We start from the raw sequence: 16,292 nt of genomic DNA on the forward strand, positions 1-16,292 counted from the left end.
CGCTTCCAAATTACCACATAATGCAGGCCACGGGCAGCTTGTGACATGTTAACACTATACACGATTTGTTTGGATTGGACTAAATATTTCATGGCTAAAGATTTCATCAGAGACTTGATGACAGAAATAAACTGCTGCCCATGGGGAAATCACTGGAAATAACAGAATTAGGCGTTGGTGGAAAATCCAGAGGGACCGAGGGGTAAAAGGATGCAAGGGAGCACTGTCCACAGCTGGTGGCCTCCGGTGCGCCTGCTTCTGAGAAAGAGACTGCAAAGGAAGGCCTTTTGGTTGGTCCCCCAGAAGAACAGGTATTCAGATTTCAGCTGCTTTACTTTCTATTCTTGCACAAAAGCTGGGGAGGGGATTCCTCTTCTGTGATGACCGGGAATGTGACTGTCATGGGGTGAATCGTGTCCCCTTCACCCCAATTAAAAAAAAAAAAAAAGGTTAAAAGTCCTAATCCCCACAACCTCGGAATGTGACCTCGTTTGGAAACAGTCATTACAGAGGTAATTGGTTAAAATGAGGTCACTATGGTGGGTCCTAACCCAGTATGACTGCTGTCCTTATTTAAAAAAAAAAAAAAGAATTTGGACACAGAAACAGACATGCACAGAGGGAAAAAGACGTGAAGACATACAGGGAGAAGACAGTCACGTGACTGGACGGATGCATCTTTAAGCCCAAGGATGCAGGCAGCTATCAAAAGCCAGAAGGGACGAGCCGGACCACTCCCTCCCTGAGTACTCGAGAGCATGGCACAGCCAACACCTTGATTTCCAACTGCTAGCCTCCAGAACTGTGACAATACATCTCTGTTAAGTTTTTGGTACTTTGTAGGGGTTTCGGGGGGCAGGGAAGTAGGATTTATTGCTAGGCATGCATGAGTAAGGAGGGGACAGCCCAAGGCTCTCATGCGTACAGGGCCTGCCCTCTGTCTAGAGGACCATGGCTGGGCGAGTATCTGACCCCCAGCCACAGGGGAAGAACCACTCTTTGGCCACTGCGTTTCCAAATTTATCCACATTAAACTTTGAAGATCCCCACTTCTGGGGACCTTCTGGCGTCCAGGGACCTTGAACTTGGCCCTGCGGAGGGCCTCAATCACATGCTTCTTGTTCTGCAGCTTGGTGCAGATGGACATCATCACTTGGCCAATGTGGACCCTGGCCACTGTGCCCTGGGGCTTTCCAGAGGCACCGCACATACCTGTCTGGAGCCTGTCAGCTCCAGGACAAGACAGAACACCTTGTTGATGAGGATGATGTGGAAGGGTGGAGCTGCACTTGGATGTGAAAGCCACCTTTGCCACACCTTTTCACCACTTTTTGTACTTGTTGGCACAAATACGGGCAGCCTCCACGGTTTCGGAAGAGAGCTGCTCATATTCATCTGACCCCATGTGGCCACAGAGAGGGAACTCATCCAGTTTTGCCTTCTTCCGCACCATGTCAAAGATGCATCTCGGCATCAGGGACACCTTGGCAGAAGTGAGACTCTGGGTACGGCTTGCTCTTACAATACCGGTAACGCTGGGCAGGGCAGTGGCCCATGATGACACCAAGATCTTCAGTGGCGTGCCAAAGGGAGAGTTACAGATTTTTGATGTGGACCATTTTTAAAGTCTTTATTTGTTACAATATTGCTTCTGTTTTGTTTTTTGGCCATGAGGCATGTGGGATCTTAGCTCCTGACCAGGAATCAAATCACCGCACACCCTGCATTAGAAGGTAAAGTGTTTAACCACTGGACCACCAGGGAAGTCCCCCAAGTTTTTGGTACTCTGTTATGGCAGCCTTAGGAAATGTTAATATTATCTAACTAATAGTTAATAATACTAGCTGTCCTAACGCTTACTCTATGAGTCACAGAGCTAACCACTCTACATACACTGCCTCATTTAATCCTCCTAACAAGCCTAATGGTTGATGACTATAATCCCCATTTCATAGGTAAAGATACGCAGTTTCAGAAAGAATAATTTTGCCCAAGGTCACAAACCCAGTAAACGGCAGAGCAGGTCCCAGACAGACACGTAAGAAACACTAAATCAACAAAAAGATTTCCGGTGAATATTTGCAGGGTCTCTCAAGTGGTTACTTGCCTGCGGGCTTGCTTTCTTTCAGCCCACCAACCTAACTGTTTCAGCTCCTGGGTTTGGAATCTGTATCTGCTTGGTTTGAGAGTCCACAATGTCTCAAAGGGAAGTGTAGGCACTAGAAAACAACAGCACAGGGCTTCCTTGGTGGTCCAGGTCCAGCAGTCAAGATTCTGTACTTCCGCTGCAGGGGGTGTGGGTTTGATCACTGGTCAGGGAACCAATATCCTGCATGCCGCAGGTGTGGCCAAAAAAACAGCACAGCACAGGGCATTAGGGAAATGGGAGAGTATGGCAAAAGGGTCTAAACTTTCAGTCACAAGATAAGTAAGTTCGAGGATCTAATGTACAGCCCCATGACATATATGTACTGAATACTTAGAAATTGCTAAGAGAGTAAATGTTTTTTTTAATTGGAGTATAACTGCTTTACAATACTGTTAGTTTCTGCTGTATAATGAAGTGAATCAGCTCTCTATATACCTACATCCCCTCCCTCTTGAGCCTCCCCACTAGGTCACTGCAGAGCACTGAATTGAGCTCCTTGTGCTATACACAAACTTTCTATTTTATACATGGTAGTATATATATATTCCAATCCCAAAGAAAGGCAATGCGAAAGAACGCTCAAACTACCACACAATTGCACTCATCTCACACACTAGCAAAGTAATGCTGAAAATTCTCCAAACCAGGCTTCAACAGTACGTGAACTGTGAACTTCCAGATGTTCAAGCTGGATTTAGAAAAAGCAGAGGAACCAGAGATCAAATTGCCAACATCCGTTGGATCATCAAAAATCAAGAGTTTCAGAACAACATCTGCTTTATTGACTAGGCCAAAGCCTTTGACTGTGTGGATCACAACAAACTGTGGAAAATTCTTCAAGAGATGGGAATACCAGACCACCTGACCTGCCTCCTGAGAAATGTGTATGCAGGTCAGGAAGCAACAGTTAGAACTGGACATGGAACAACAGACTGGTTCCAAACAGGGAAAGGAAGGTATATTCCTTTCAAGGCTGTATATTGTCACCCTGCTTATTTAACTTACATGCAGAGTACATCATGAGAAACGCTGGGCTAGATGAAGCACAAGCTGGAATCAAGATTGCCAGGAGAAATATTAATAACCTCAGATATGCAGATGACACCACCCTTATGGCAGAAAGTGAAGAACTAACGAGCCTCTTGATGAAAGTGAGAGTGAAAAGTTGGCTTAAAACTCAACCTTCAGAAAACTAAGATCATGGCATCTGATCCCATCACTTCATGGCAAATAGATGGGGAAACAATGGAAACAGTGACAGACTCTGTTTTTTGGGGCTCCAAAATCACTGCAGACGGTGACTGCAGCCATGAAATTAAAAGATGCTTTGCTCTTTGGAAGGAAAGCTATGACCAACCTAAATAGCACATTAAAAAGCAGAGACATTATTTTGCCAACAAAGGTCCATCTAGTCAAAGCTATGGTTTTTCCAGTAGTCATGTATGGATGTGAGAGTTGGACTATAAAGAAAGCTGAGCACTAAAGAATTGATGGTTCTGAACTGTGGTGTTGGAGAAGACTCTTGAGAGTCCCTTGGACTGCAAGGAGATCCAACCAGTCCATCCTAAAGGAAATCAGTCCTGAATATTCATCGGAAGGACTGATGCTGAAGCTGAAGCTCCAATACATTGGCCACCTGATGGGAAGAACTGACTCATTGGAAAAGACCCTGATGCTGAGAAAGACTGAAGGCAAGAGAAGGGGACAACAGATGAGATGGCTGGATGGCATCACTGACTTGATGGACATGAGTCTGAGTAAACTCCGGGAGTTGGCCACGGACAGGGAGGCCTGGCGTGCTGCAGTCCACAGGGTCACAAAGAGTCGGACACGACTGAGAGACTGAACTGAGTGTATATATGTCAATGTTACTCTCTCAATTTATCTTACTCTACCTTTCCCCCCAACCCATGTCCACATGTCCATTCAAGAGAGTAAACCATACATGTTCTCACCATAAACAAAAAGTAAATGGCAATTATGTAAAGTGATGAAGGTGCTAACTAACCTTACTGTGGTAATCACTTCACAATATGAGTATCAAACAAACACATTGCACCCCTTAAACTGACACAATATTATATGACAATTATGTCAGTGAAGCTGGGGATAAAAAGGAAAACCAACGCACAGCCAACATTACTTGGTTCCTTGAGAGTAAAAATCTTATATTCACATACATCCTCTTTCTCCCTTCCCCCCACCTCCCCTCTTTGTGGAAGCCAGCTCTGCAACTTCTCCAACCCCTTCCAAATTTTTAAGTGCTTTGTTGAAATACTGTCATATTTGTACCACACAATTAAAGTACGCAATTCAGTATTTTAGCATATTCATAGAATTATACAACTGTTGCCACAACTAATTAGAATGATCTCATCATTCCAAAACAAAACCCCGTACCTGTCTGCAATAACTCTGCATCTCTCCCGAACTGTCCTTTCCCCCAGCGATAAGAAAGCACCTATTTCTACTTCCTATCTCAAAAGATTTACCTATTCTGGACATTTCATATAATCAAGGATCATCTACGTTAGAGCATGTATCAATACTTCATTCCTTCTTATAGCTGAGTAATATTCCATTGTGTGGATATACTGTTTTATTTATCCATTCATTAGTTGAAGGACATTTGGGTTATGGTCTTTTTTGAAGTATTGTAATAGTGTGTGTGTAAGTGCTTGTGTGGATGTATATTTTAATTTCTCTTGGGTACATAACTGGTAGAATGCCTGGGTCATATGTTAATTAATTCTAAGTTTAACTTTTTGAGGAACTGCCAGACTGTTTTGCAAACAGGTTGCTGCATTTTACATTCATATTAGCAGTGTATGAGGGTTCCAGTTCCTGTACATCCTTGCCAACTGTTCCTGTCCAGACATCCTAGTGAGTCTGAACTTCTCACTGAGGTTTCGATTTCCAGTTCTCTGATCACTAACGATATTGAGCATCTTTCCCTGTGCTTATTAGCTATTGTGTATCTTCTTTGGAGACATACCTATTTAGATCAGTTGTCCCCTGTAAACACTGGTTTCTCTCTTTTGAGTTTACAAGAGATTTTTTTAGTACATTTTGGATAGCAGTACTTTATTAGGTACAATAGAGCCTGTCTGTGATACAGGAGATGCCAGAAATATGGGTTCAATTCCTGAGTTGGGAAGATTCCCTCGAAGAGGGCATGGCAACCCACTCCAGTATTCTTGCCTAGAGAATCCCATGGACAGAGGAGCCTGGTGGGCTACAGCCCACAGGTCACAGTTAGACATGACTGAAGCAACTGAGCACATACACACACAAGTATTTTCCCCAATTCTGTGGGTTGCCTTTCTTCACTATATTGATAGTGTCATTTTAAGCACATTTTTAATTTTTTGAAGTCCAACATATCTGTTTTCTTTGGTTGCTTATTGTTTTGTGTCTAATCCAAGGTCAAGAAGATCCACAGCCTTTTCCTTAGGGCCCTGGGGTTGGCTGCATCCTATGAACTATAGCCCAGCTTATTAGGACAGGCCTCAGTCTTCCTGGCAAGCCCTGACTGTCCTCATACTGCTCAGCACACTCACTCCCCGTATCACCCAGATCTCAGGGGCAATCTAAAGAGAGCAAGTGGTCCCTCAGGCCAAAGACTGACAGCTCTGTTACTGCCAAGTCTCCTTTGGCTAGAGCTGCTCCAGGCTTGATCGTTTCCTCACCTCATGCAGCCCTAATGCGGTTCCCCAGCTCTGCAACGAGCAACTGTAGCAAAGATTTGTAGGGAGCCTGAACCCAGCCAGCCTCTCACCACTCCAAGAGCCATGACCAAACCATCATAAAGCTCAAAGAGAACATATTCTACCACTCACCTCTTGGGTACCTGCCCCACCCCTTCTCATTTGCCATTACATGCTTATATAATGTACCAGACATTATACAGGAGAGTATAGATATTCTTACATTCATTCATTCATGAGCTTGAGTTTAGTGAGGAATTCAAACATCTCATACAGGTACTGAGTCTAAGGAGTCAGAGTCAAGGGTGATGAAGGAAATAACATTAACAGTTTAAACTTGGAAAAATGGACCATGAAAGGATCAGGAGAGACGATTTTTCTCTTCCCACGGAGACGCCCCTTTTTTCCCTGCATCCCTGTACATTTCAAAGCTCTGTATCTGACTTACCTGTCTCAAGTTACCCTAAAATCTCTACTTAAACCCATACACCTCATCAGGGCACCTGTTCAACTTACTCAGCTGGGAATGCTTTGCCTGGAATGTGAATGTGAACATTTGAGGTGGACTTCCTCAGCATTTGCTGTGCTTCCAGTTAGGCAACTTGTGAAATGAACAAAAAGCAGGAACCTAAGTGAAAATGTTCCAGCAGCCACCCTCAGCTGTCATTTTCTAAGTTGCCTACCGCCATCTAGTGGATAAAGATGTCCTTACAGCCATCCACAGACTACTGAAAGGAAAGCCCTCAACCTTTCTAGTCTGTCCCAATCAATCATCACTCCAGTCCACCTGGTTGTCGTTCAGTTGCCCAGCAGTGTCTGCAACCCCATGGACTGCAGCACACCAGGACTCCCTCTCCTTCACCAACTCCATTCCATCTTAATAGAACTGAAAAGGCTATTTTTTCTATGAAGGTATATTGTACAGCAATATTGTTGAAGCAAATACCCAGTATTGTTGGAGCAAGGCATTGTTTGCAGGCATCATTTTCTTTATAATACATTTTAAGTACACAAAGACTGCAGTTAATATTTTGGGGCATAAATATATGGCTTTGGCTTTTAAAGACAAAAATTATTCTTTGATAGTTTAGAAGTACAATTACTGTTACTCAATTAGAATACTAAAAACACATTTCTAAACACAACCGTAACATTGTTAAGTGTTAGTAAGTCCAGCTGAAATGAGGGTGTAACTCTTAAAAGTGGACATGGAGATTGAGGGACCCTGAACTTTTTCTTCTCTTCCCAAGTCAATGGCACCCTGTGCAAAATTTAAATGCCAGGCATCCAGAGGCATGACTCTTTATAACCACATTACAATAATCCACACAGAAGTTGCTTTGGTCATCCTGTAGACTTACACATGCACAGCCAGATGACCCAACCCTTGTTCTATGGTTGTTAAAAGATAATCAAATAAGGTAAGATTAAATGGAAACCACTTAACTTCATTTAAACTGAATGGAAAAAATGCTGGTCTTATGGCTGCCTTCTCCACATTTTTTCCTAAGCTGTGATAAACAACCTAATTCATACACACTGCTAGTGTCTTCCCACAATAAGGATGCCGCCTTGTAACTGTCTTCATCTTGTGCATGGCAGTCTCTCCTGCTACTCTAGACATTTATAAGGCTGGAACACATCTTTAGCAGCTTCTGCCTCTACTGCTGTCAGGGCTTAGCCCACAGCAAATTAAAAAACACTATCGCAAAAGTGGAAGACAAAAATTGACTTCAGTCATTGGGTTTCTTAAAACCCAATTACTTCAACTTGTTGCAAAAGTTGTCTCCAAGTTTGAACACCAAAGACTGGGGTGAGCGGGGAAACACCTAACAGTGAACTTTTTAAGTATGATGAACATTGGGACCAAAATCATTAAGTGCATCCCAAGTCTATTCAGTGCTATCTTTTTGCAACCCTACAGACTGTAGCATGTCAGATTTTCCAGGCAAAAATACTGGAGTGGGTTGCCATGCCTTCCTCCAGACCTTCCTGACCCAGAGATCATTCCTGCATCTCTCCATCTCCCGCACTGGCAGGCAGATTACGACTAGTGCCACTTGGGTATATAACTCCAACTTTTCTCAGATAACAAACTCCCTTGCTTAAAAAAAAAAAAAAATTCCTCAGTAAATGTGAAGCCCAGCTCTACACTGAGATGAGCCAGTGCCGCTACACTGGTATGCAAGAGCAGAGTTCTAGAATAAAGTCTACCCAATACTTAAATGCCTGACTGGCTCTCCTTACCCAGCGTAATTGAAGTTTACTCAACCTCTCTTAACTTCTCAAGAATCCTCATACACATTCTTTTCAGACTAAATACAGAAAAATCTGTGCAACTAGCAAATAGTTAATCCCTAACTTCTGCCAAACCCTATTATACAAGCCCTGCAATAATGCATTATTTCCATCTGTGTAAAGGAAATAGTGCATTTTACTTCAGTCTCGTTGAAGAAACATGTATTTTGTTCAACTTGTAGTAATGGCTACCACCAATAACCTTTCATTGTGCTAGGTCTTGTGTTTCACTATTACATTTCATTTCAAATTTTCTCACCAAGATCACATAGGGAAGTATTCAGTAGTCTCAAAAAAAACCAAACCAAAAATCCAAAAATGCTCCACAGGGTTTGCACCAGGTCACCTTCATGACCTGATGAAAAAATGACTTTCACTGCTGGCTCAAAACTTCCTGGAGCAATGTCAAACATTAACACCTAAGTCACAAAATAGGCAATGCACTACTGTTGTATTTTACTGAATTCTTTATCTTACTAAACTTCAACTGTTTTACCAATGACAGCCTACTAGCTATACCCACTAACCTGAAAATAAAACTGTTTACTTAACGTAGAAACATTATTTTGAAATCCAATCTATGTTGGTTGGGTCACTGAAGAACCAAAAGCTACACAAAGTAGAGACCTAAAGCAGCCTGGGGTTATTGGTCACTCTGCACTGTCGCTTCAGTGTCCGACTCTGTGCGACCCCACAGACGGCAACCCAACAGGCTTCCCTGTCCCTGGAATTCTCCAGGCAAGAACACTGGAGTGGGTTGCCATTTCCTTCTCCAATGCACGAAAGTGAAAAATCAAAGTTGCTCAGTTGTGTCCCACCCTCAGCGACCCCATGGACTGAAGCTTGCCAGGCTCCTCAGTCCACGGGATTTTCCAGCCAAGAGTACTGGAGTGAGGTGCCACTGCCATGGTCACTCTGCTATGAGCTTAAACTGACTTTATAGACCACCATCCCTGGCCTAGTTTTCCCTAAATGACCACTAGGTGGCAGACTGTCGTTAAGCAGGAATCACGAGCACATGGATGGTGCTAGAACCCACCTGCCAATGCAGGAGACCTGAAAGACACAGGTTCCATCCCTGGGCCAGTTCAGATACTCTAAGAAGGGCACTTAAGTCAACCCACTACAGTACTCTTGCCTGCAAAATCCCATGGACAGAGGACTCCTAGTCCATCGGGTTGCGAATGTGGAACACATATTATCTCACAAAGATGACTTTACAGGATTCACACTGCCAGATGCAAGACCTCTGACCCATAGCCCAACATTCCTTTGATTCTGTCAACTCAAGATTAAACAGCCAAGGTATACTGAGGTCTTTGTTCCCAAGAAAGCTTACCTAAAGGCAGTCCAGTGTAATTAGGCTTGATAAGCACAACTATTCAGAATCCTCTTCTGCCTCTCAAGTTCCTGAGTTAACGTTGTCTATTGATTTAAAACGAAATCAGAATTAGATGCCCAATTTATCAAACTTAATTACATGATGGGCAAAGGCCCTCACTATGCCAACCTCAACAGCCACCTTCACAGCACCCAATTCTTAAGCCTCAAGTTAGGAAACAGAAAAGCCTCTGCCAGTGGATTAACAGGGCTTCAGAGTAAGATGGTCTAGTTGCAGTTGTAACCTGTTATCCATTTCCTTGCCCAATTTTTGCCTCAATGTCTTCTGAACTGTTTCAGTCAACCACAAGGTTTACCAAGTATTTCAGATACCTGTTCCCAACCTATGACCCTGCAAAGCATCAGTATCTACAGTTCAAACTACACAGTAGTAACATAGACTTAGCACTATGTCAAGAGTATAGTGATAGAAATGTTTTCCCACTTTACCTTAATTCAAAGCCTTTAAGCATTCACTTAGGTTGAACAATCTGATAACTAAGATACTATTATAATATTTAGCCAGAGAAATAATTCCCAAACCCAAACACTTAACTACCCTTGTAAGCAGAGTCAGACAATTTGATGGTGCCAATTTTAAATACAATTTTATTTAAGACATTGCATTTTTCCACTTACAATACAGTGCTTGTAAAGTGCAATGTTTTTCCATGTGCACACACATTCCATGTTCAAGTATCAAGAATGCCCAGTTTATTTACTATAGCAGCTCAACTTCGTAACTGCCACGGAATTTGCTACAATTTGGGTCCTTCCATGTTTTGTGTGGAACAATGCTAAATCTATGCTAGGCTGGCTTAATCAACCTCTTCAATGGTGGGCCCAGAGGAGGCACCACCTGATGGAGGAGCTCCACCACCAGGGAAGCCCCCAGGCATTCCTCCTGGCATTCCCCCAGGCATGCCTCCTGCACTCTGGTACAGCTTGGTAATGATGGGGTTGCAGACTTTTTCCAGCTCCTTCTGCTGATGTTCAAATTCTTCCTTCTCTGCAGTCTAAAGGGAAATAAAAAACATTCTATGACCATAAATTCTTTAAATGGAAGGTTAACTTTGATGCAATCAACCTGACACTATAAACAGCCTTTAGGTTACATTGGAGGTCTTGGGTCACTCAGACATCCAAGGAAGGAACTGCCAACATCTAGGGTTCTGGTGGAAACCGCGAATGTTTTGGACCATTCATCATTGTGACCTCAATTTAAAAAACCAACCTAAGTTTTTGCTAAAGCCCTTAACACACAAAACCCCATACCCTGAAGTTTCTAGCAATAATTACAAACCTGGTTCTTATCCAGCCAGTTGATTATTTCATTACACTTGTCAAGAATCTTCTGTTTGTCTTCATCATTAATCTTGCCCTGAAGTTTCTCATCCTCAACAGTAGCTTTCATGTTGAAGGCGTAGGATTCAAGCGAATTCTTTGAAGACACCTTGTCCCGCTGCTTCTCATCTTCAGCTTTGTACTTCTCTGCTTCTTGAACCATGCGTTCAATGTCTTCCTTGCTCAAGCGGCCTGTAAGATTAACCAGTGTTTTAGGTGCAACCTTTTATGCAAGAATAAACAATTACCCTGCAACTCCATTTAGCGATTAAGTGTGATCTCTTGGCTAAATGCTCTTAAGGAAGATGAAACACCTGGAAAATAAAACTCAAAACCCCAACGTCTTAAAAAACTAGATCTCACTATACACAATATGTAGCCCAAACTCACCCTTGTCATTAGTGATGGTAATCTTGTTCTCTTTTCCTGTGCTCTTATCCACAGCAGAAACATTGAGGATGCCATTGGCATCAATATCAAAAGTGACTTCAATCTGAGGAACACCACGGGGGGCAGGAGGTATGCCCGTGAGTTCAAACTTGCCAAGCAGGTTGTTATCCTTGGTCATGGCACGCTCACCTTCATAAACCTATAGAAATTACATTCAGTATTACAGAAATTCTACAAAAACAGAGGGGAAAACTCAGGGTTTCTCTGCTAGCTTAAATTTATATAAGCTTGATTAGGCAAGACTGATCGCTCAGACATCCAAGGAAGGAGTTGGCCAACACAGGATTTCTGGTGGAAACTACGAATGGTTTTGGAATCCATCATCACAGCAGAACAAATCCTGCCCAATTTTACAGCAGCTCAAACTGAGCCAGCTTACCTGAATGAGCACACCAGGCTGGTTGTCAGAGTAGGTGGTGAAAGTCTGTGTCTGCTTGGTAGGAATGGTGGTATTGCGCTTGATGAGGACAGTCATGACTCCACCAGCAGTTTCAATTCCAAGGGAAAGAGGAGTGACATCCAACAGCAGCAAGTCTTGAACATTTTCAGATTTGTCTCCAGACAAAATGGCTGCCTGGACAGCTACATTAAAAAGAAAATTAGTTTTTAAAGAAAACCACAGTTGAACTCATTATCTTACTAACAATTCTCAATCGCTCAGACATCCAAGGAAGTTTTGCCATCATTAACTAAAGCTTTTGGTGGAAACTACGAATGTTTAAAAATCATTCATCACAGCGAAATTTAGCTTAGGCCTAACTGCTGTTTAGCTAAAGAAATTACCTGCACCATATGCAACAGCCTCATCAGGGTTGATGCTCTTATTCAGTTCTTTCCCGTTGAAGAAGTCCTGGAGAAGTTTCTGAATCTTGGGGATACGGGTTGAGCCACCAACCAAGACAATATCATGAATCTGAGACTTGTCCAGTTTGGCATCCCTAAGGGCTTTCTCCACAGGGTCCAGGGTGCCACGGAACAAGTCAGCATTCAATTCTTCAAATCGGGCACGGGTAATAGAGGTATAGAAGTCGATTCCTTCATAGAGGGAATCAATCTCAATACTGGCCTGGGTGCTGGAAGAGAGAGTGCGCTTAGCACGCTCACAAGCAGTACGGAGGCGACGGACAGCCCTCTTGTTTTCACTGATATCCTTCTTGTGTTTACGCTTGAACTCTGCAATAAAATGGTTAACCATGCGGTTGTCAAAGTCTTCTCCACCCAAGTGAGTATCTCCAGCTGTAGATTTGACCTCAAAGATTCCATCCTCAATAGTGAGGATTGACACATCAAAAGTGCCACCACCTAAATCAAAGATCAGCACGTTTCTTTCTGCTCCAACCTGAAAGTTAAAATACAAATCATTTATTTTCATGTTTGTGATAAATCAGTTTTGACTCAGACATATATAGAACATGTATGTACCTTTTTGTCTAAGCCATAGGCAATAGCAGCAGCAGTTGGCTCATTGATGATTCGAAGTACGTTGAGACCAGCAATAGTTCCAGCATCTTTGGTAGCCTGACGCTGAGAGTCATTAAAATAGGCAGGTACTGTGACGACAGCGTTGGTAACCGTCTAGCAAGAAAAAAGATTAAAACAAGTTGGATATGCAAAAATACATCTTCATCATTCTAGTTTTACCACTCACCCTTGAGTCAGCCAGAACCCCACACTACCAAGAAATCTGGTAACCTCCACATCCTCCTGCACTATGGTACTCACCTTCCCAAGGTAGGCTTCTGCGATTTCCTTCATCTTTGTCAGGACCATGGATGACACCTCCTCTGGGTAAAAACTCTTTGTCTCTCCCTTGTATTCTACTTGAACCTTAGGCCTGCCAGCATCATTCACCACCATGAAGGGCCAATGTTTCATATCAGACTGGACAACAGCATCATCAAATCTTCGTCCAATAAGTCGTTTGGCATCTATCAAAGATATCAAACACTGTTACCTTGGATTTCATTATACATCATCTTTTCACTAAGAACTTAAACTCACCTTCCTACTGACTAAATGCTGTCAATGCAAGTTCATACAACTAAATGGATTCAACTTCTGAATAACCATAATACTACAATTAGATTTTGAAAGGATAATTGTTTCCTACAGGTTTATCTTTTCTTATTCTCAAGGATTTCATGGCCGTCTCACACTTAACAGCTTCTCAAATTACACACTGCCTAAATCCCTCAAATTCACAATACAATTAAGGCTTACCAAAAACCGTGTTGGTGGGATTCATTGCGACTTGGTTCTTTGCTGCATCACCGATTAACCGTTCGGTATCAGTAAAGGCGACATAGCTTGGGGTGGTTCGGTTCCCCTGATCATTGGCAATTATTTCCACCTTTCCGTGCTGGAAGACACCCACACAAGAATAGGTGGTGCCAAGATCAATGCCAACTGCAGGTCCTTTAGACATGGTTGCTAAAAGAGGAAAAAAAAGGGGGGGGGGGTGAAAAACCGGATTAAACACCAAGACATTTACCAAGTCAACGCAAACTGGTACGACCACTCTGAAAATTCTACTTAGCACCTCACCCAAGAAACTCTGTCCTTGTCGGAAATAATCACGCGGGAGGATCACAGCAAGCGTGTAAAGCGCTGCAGTAAGGTTGCCTTGCCAACCGCGGAGGCCGCCGCAGACAGAAAAACCGGCAAGGAGGGTCTGTTCTGCGGCATAGCTGAACACGTGGTCCCGTGCCCCGGGCTGAACCTTAGCCCTGCCCACTACCCGTACTCAAAGCCGCAAGGCCTGCAAATGCCCTGAAGCCCCCTCCCCCATCTTGGAGCCGCGCCAATGACGGCTTCCTCTTTTAAGAACACTGGATCTTAAAAGGAGGAAACAGAGCCGCCGACTCTTTAAGCCGCTGGCTCCACGCCCTGTAGACGAGTGCAGCCCCTTTCTCACCGCATGGCCTCCCACGCCACCTTCCCTCCGTGCCCCGCTCCTCGGTCGCGATTGGACCCCTGGGCTGCCGCTTCCCCTCAACAAAGCCCCCCAATCCAGGCAAAAGAATTGCCAGACACCACCCCCCGCCTGAGATGTTCAGAAAGTCCCAGGCGGCCGCAAATCCATGCAGCCTGCAGAGACCTTTATGCTCCCGACAAACCATGGAAGGCTGAAATATGTAGGCCTTACTTACCAAAAGCGTAGGCCCGGCTCTGCTGAAAGAGTCAGCAACCTGGAATGCTGCCGGTGCGTCCAATGAGACCGGTTTCCGCCCGCCGCCCCGTCTCTTATACCCTGCCTCAGAACCTTCCAGAAGGAGCCCGCCCCTGCCGGTGCCCATCATATCTCCCTCAGCCAATGGGGGCGCGGCCACATCCGCAAGACCCAATGACGAACCCGGTTCTACCGCTCGGGCCTGCCTCTCCTGGCCGCAGCCCGCCCCGCCTCCCGATGACGCACTCACCGCAGCGTTCTGGAACTTTCATTCGCGCCCCCGCTCTCCGAATGGCCCCGGGGAAAGGGAGGGTGGGGCCGACGGAGCCCGCGCGCGGGAGTCCTCAGTCACCCCTGGCGGAGGGCTGCGGGGGGGGAGGAAGGGCGCATCTGCCGCTGCGCATGCGTCCCCAGAAAGCTCAGGCGGGAGGGACGGAAGGAGAGGGAGGAAGCGGGGCGGGCCAATCTGGAACCAGCCAATAACAGCAGCGCGACCCGCAATCCTGCCCATGCGGAACCCCGGGAGCTAGAGCTCAGGGCCTGCGGGGAGGGGTCCGGCCGCGGGAGCCGGGGAGAGAAGACGGAAGTGGAGCGAGGACAAAATGGCGGCTAAGGTTGTGCCCCTCCCCCACAATTCTCTTGCCCGACTCCCACCCTGGCCTTATAGGTGATTTTCTAGGACCTCCCGGAGGCCATGCACCCACATAGCCAGCGCGGCTCTAGTCTAGAGCTGATCCAGAGCGGCGGAGTCGGACGTTCCTACCCCAGGGCGCTGGGAGGGTAACTTGTCCAGTGGCACCCAGATGTAGGGATGGAAGAAGCCGGCCAGCCGCCGTGGCGGAAAGAAGGGAGGTTGGGGGTCTCGCCTCTGCGCAGGGTGCGACAGGTTAGCCGGACAGGCCCCTAGCACCTCATGTCATGGAAACTGGAGGCCGGCTGACCCCCACGCAGAGATTGGGGTGGGGGGGGCGCGTTCGACTTCTCAACCTCCGGGGTGGGATGCTGTGTCGACCCTCAGCGAAATAGATGGCCAAACTCGGTTTTTGGAGCGCTGATGCCTCCGCCGCCCCTAATCTCCCGCCGAAAATAGATGGGGCTTCTTGGCTTGGCCCCTCCTCCACCGGCCCGGGTCCCCGCACTTTTCAGTTTTGTGTTTTTAAAGAAAAACTAGGGAGTTCTTCGGAGAAGGCAATGGCAACCCACTCCAGTACTCTTGCCTGGAAAATCCCATGGGCGGAGGAGCCTGGTGGGCTGCAGTCCATGGGGTCGCTAAGAGTCGGACACGACTGAGCGACTTCACTTTCACGCATTGGAGAAGGAAATGGCAACCCACTCCAGTGTTCTTGCCTGGAGAATCCCAGGGACGGGGGAGCCTGGTGGGCTACCGTCTGTGGGGTCGCACAGAGTCGGACACGACTGAAGCGACTTAGCAGCAGCAGCAGGAGGTTCTTTCCTTGTAAATGATCCAGGCGTTAGGAACCTGGCTTCCGGTAGCCCGATGTCCTTGTATTTAGACTTCCTGAGCCTCCTGTTCTCAGTAATATGAGGTAATACATTTCCTGCCTTGACTTTCGTCAAAAACTAACCGAGCGACCTGGCAGAGAGGCGTTGAAAATGTTACTGAACGAGTGGAGTGCGTGAAACAGGGTACCTAGAATTTCAAATTGTGGTGCATGGCGTGGTGTTCGGGGCCTTGTTAAGCCTTTCTCACCACGTTGAATGCTTTCCAGTGTGCTCTTTCAAACAGACTGTAGTGTTCCTGTTTAGTAGATGAATGGGCACAAATAGGTGAAAG

The 16,292-nt window shown here is 45.4% G+C and overlaps 1 protein-coding gene, 2 non-coding genes and 1 pseudogene across 3 annotated transcripts; all 4 read right to left on the reverse strand.

Annotated features, from left to right (window-relative positions):
• Positions 1–915: 915 nt before the first annotated feature.
• On the reverse strand, positions 916–10,019 carry LOC133261879 (large ribosomal subunit protein uL16-like; annotated as a pseudogene).
• A 96-nt stretch (positions 10,020–10,115) lies between these two features.
• Positions 10,116–14,595, reverse strand: HSPA8 (heat shock protein family A (Hsp70) member 8). The gene is made up of 9 exons (XM_061440636.1): positions 14,478–14,595; positions 13,549–13,758; positions 13,051–13,256; positions 12,751–12,903; positions 12,112–12,667; positions 11,708–11,910; positions 11,269–11,467; positions 10,838–11,070; positions 10,116–10,550 (listed from the first exon to the last, which is right to left on the reverse strand). The coding sequence occupies exons 2-9, from the start codon at positions 13,751–13,753 to the stop codon at positions 10,353–10,355; spliced, it is 1,953 nt and encodes a 650-aa protein (XP_061296620.1). The 5' UTR covers positions 13,754–13,758; positions 14,478–14,595; the 3' UTR covers positions 10,116–10,352.
• On the reverse strand, positions 10,665–10,748 carry LOC133227208 (small nucleolar RNA SNORD14). Its single transcript, XR_009729761.1, has one exon. It is a non-coding gene; the product is annotated as a small nucleolar RNA SNORD14 (small nucleolar RNA).
• On the reverse strand, positions 11,982–12,069 carry LOC133227206 (small nucleolar RNA SNORD14). The gene has a single exon (XR_009729759.1). It is a non-coding gene; the product is annotated as a small nucleolar RNA SNORD14 (small nucleolar RNA).
• Positions 14,596–16,292: the final 1,697 nt, after the last annotated feature.

This window comes from Bos javanicus, chromosome 15 (genome assembly GCF_032452875.1).
Source record: "Bos javanicus breed banteng chromosome 15, ARS-OSU_banteng_1.0, whole genome shotgun sequence".
NCBI classification, from domain to species: Eukaryota; Metazoa; Chordata; class Mammalia; order Artiodactyla; family Bovidae; genus Bos; species Bos javanicus.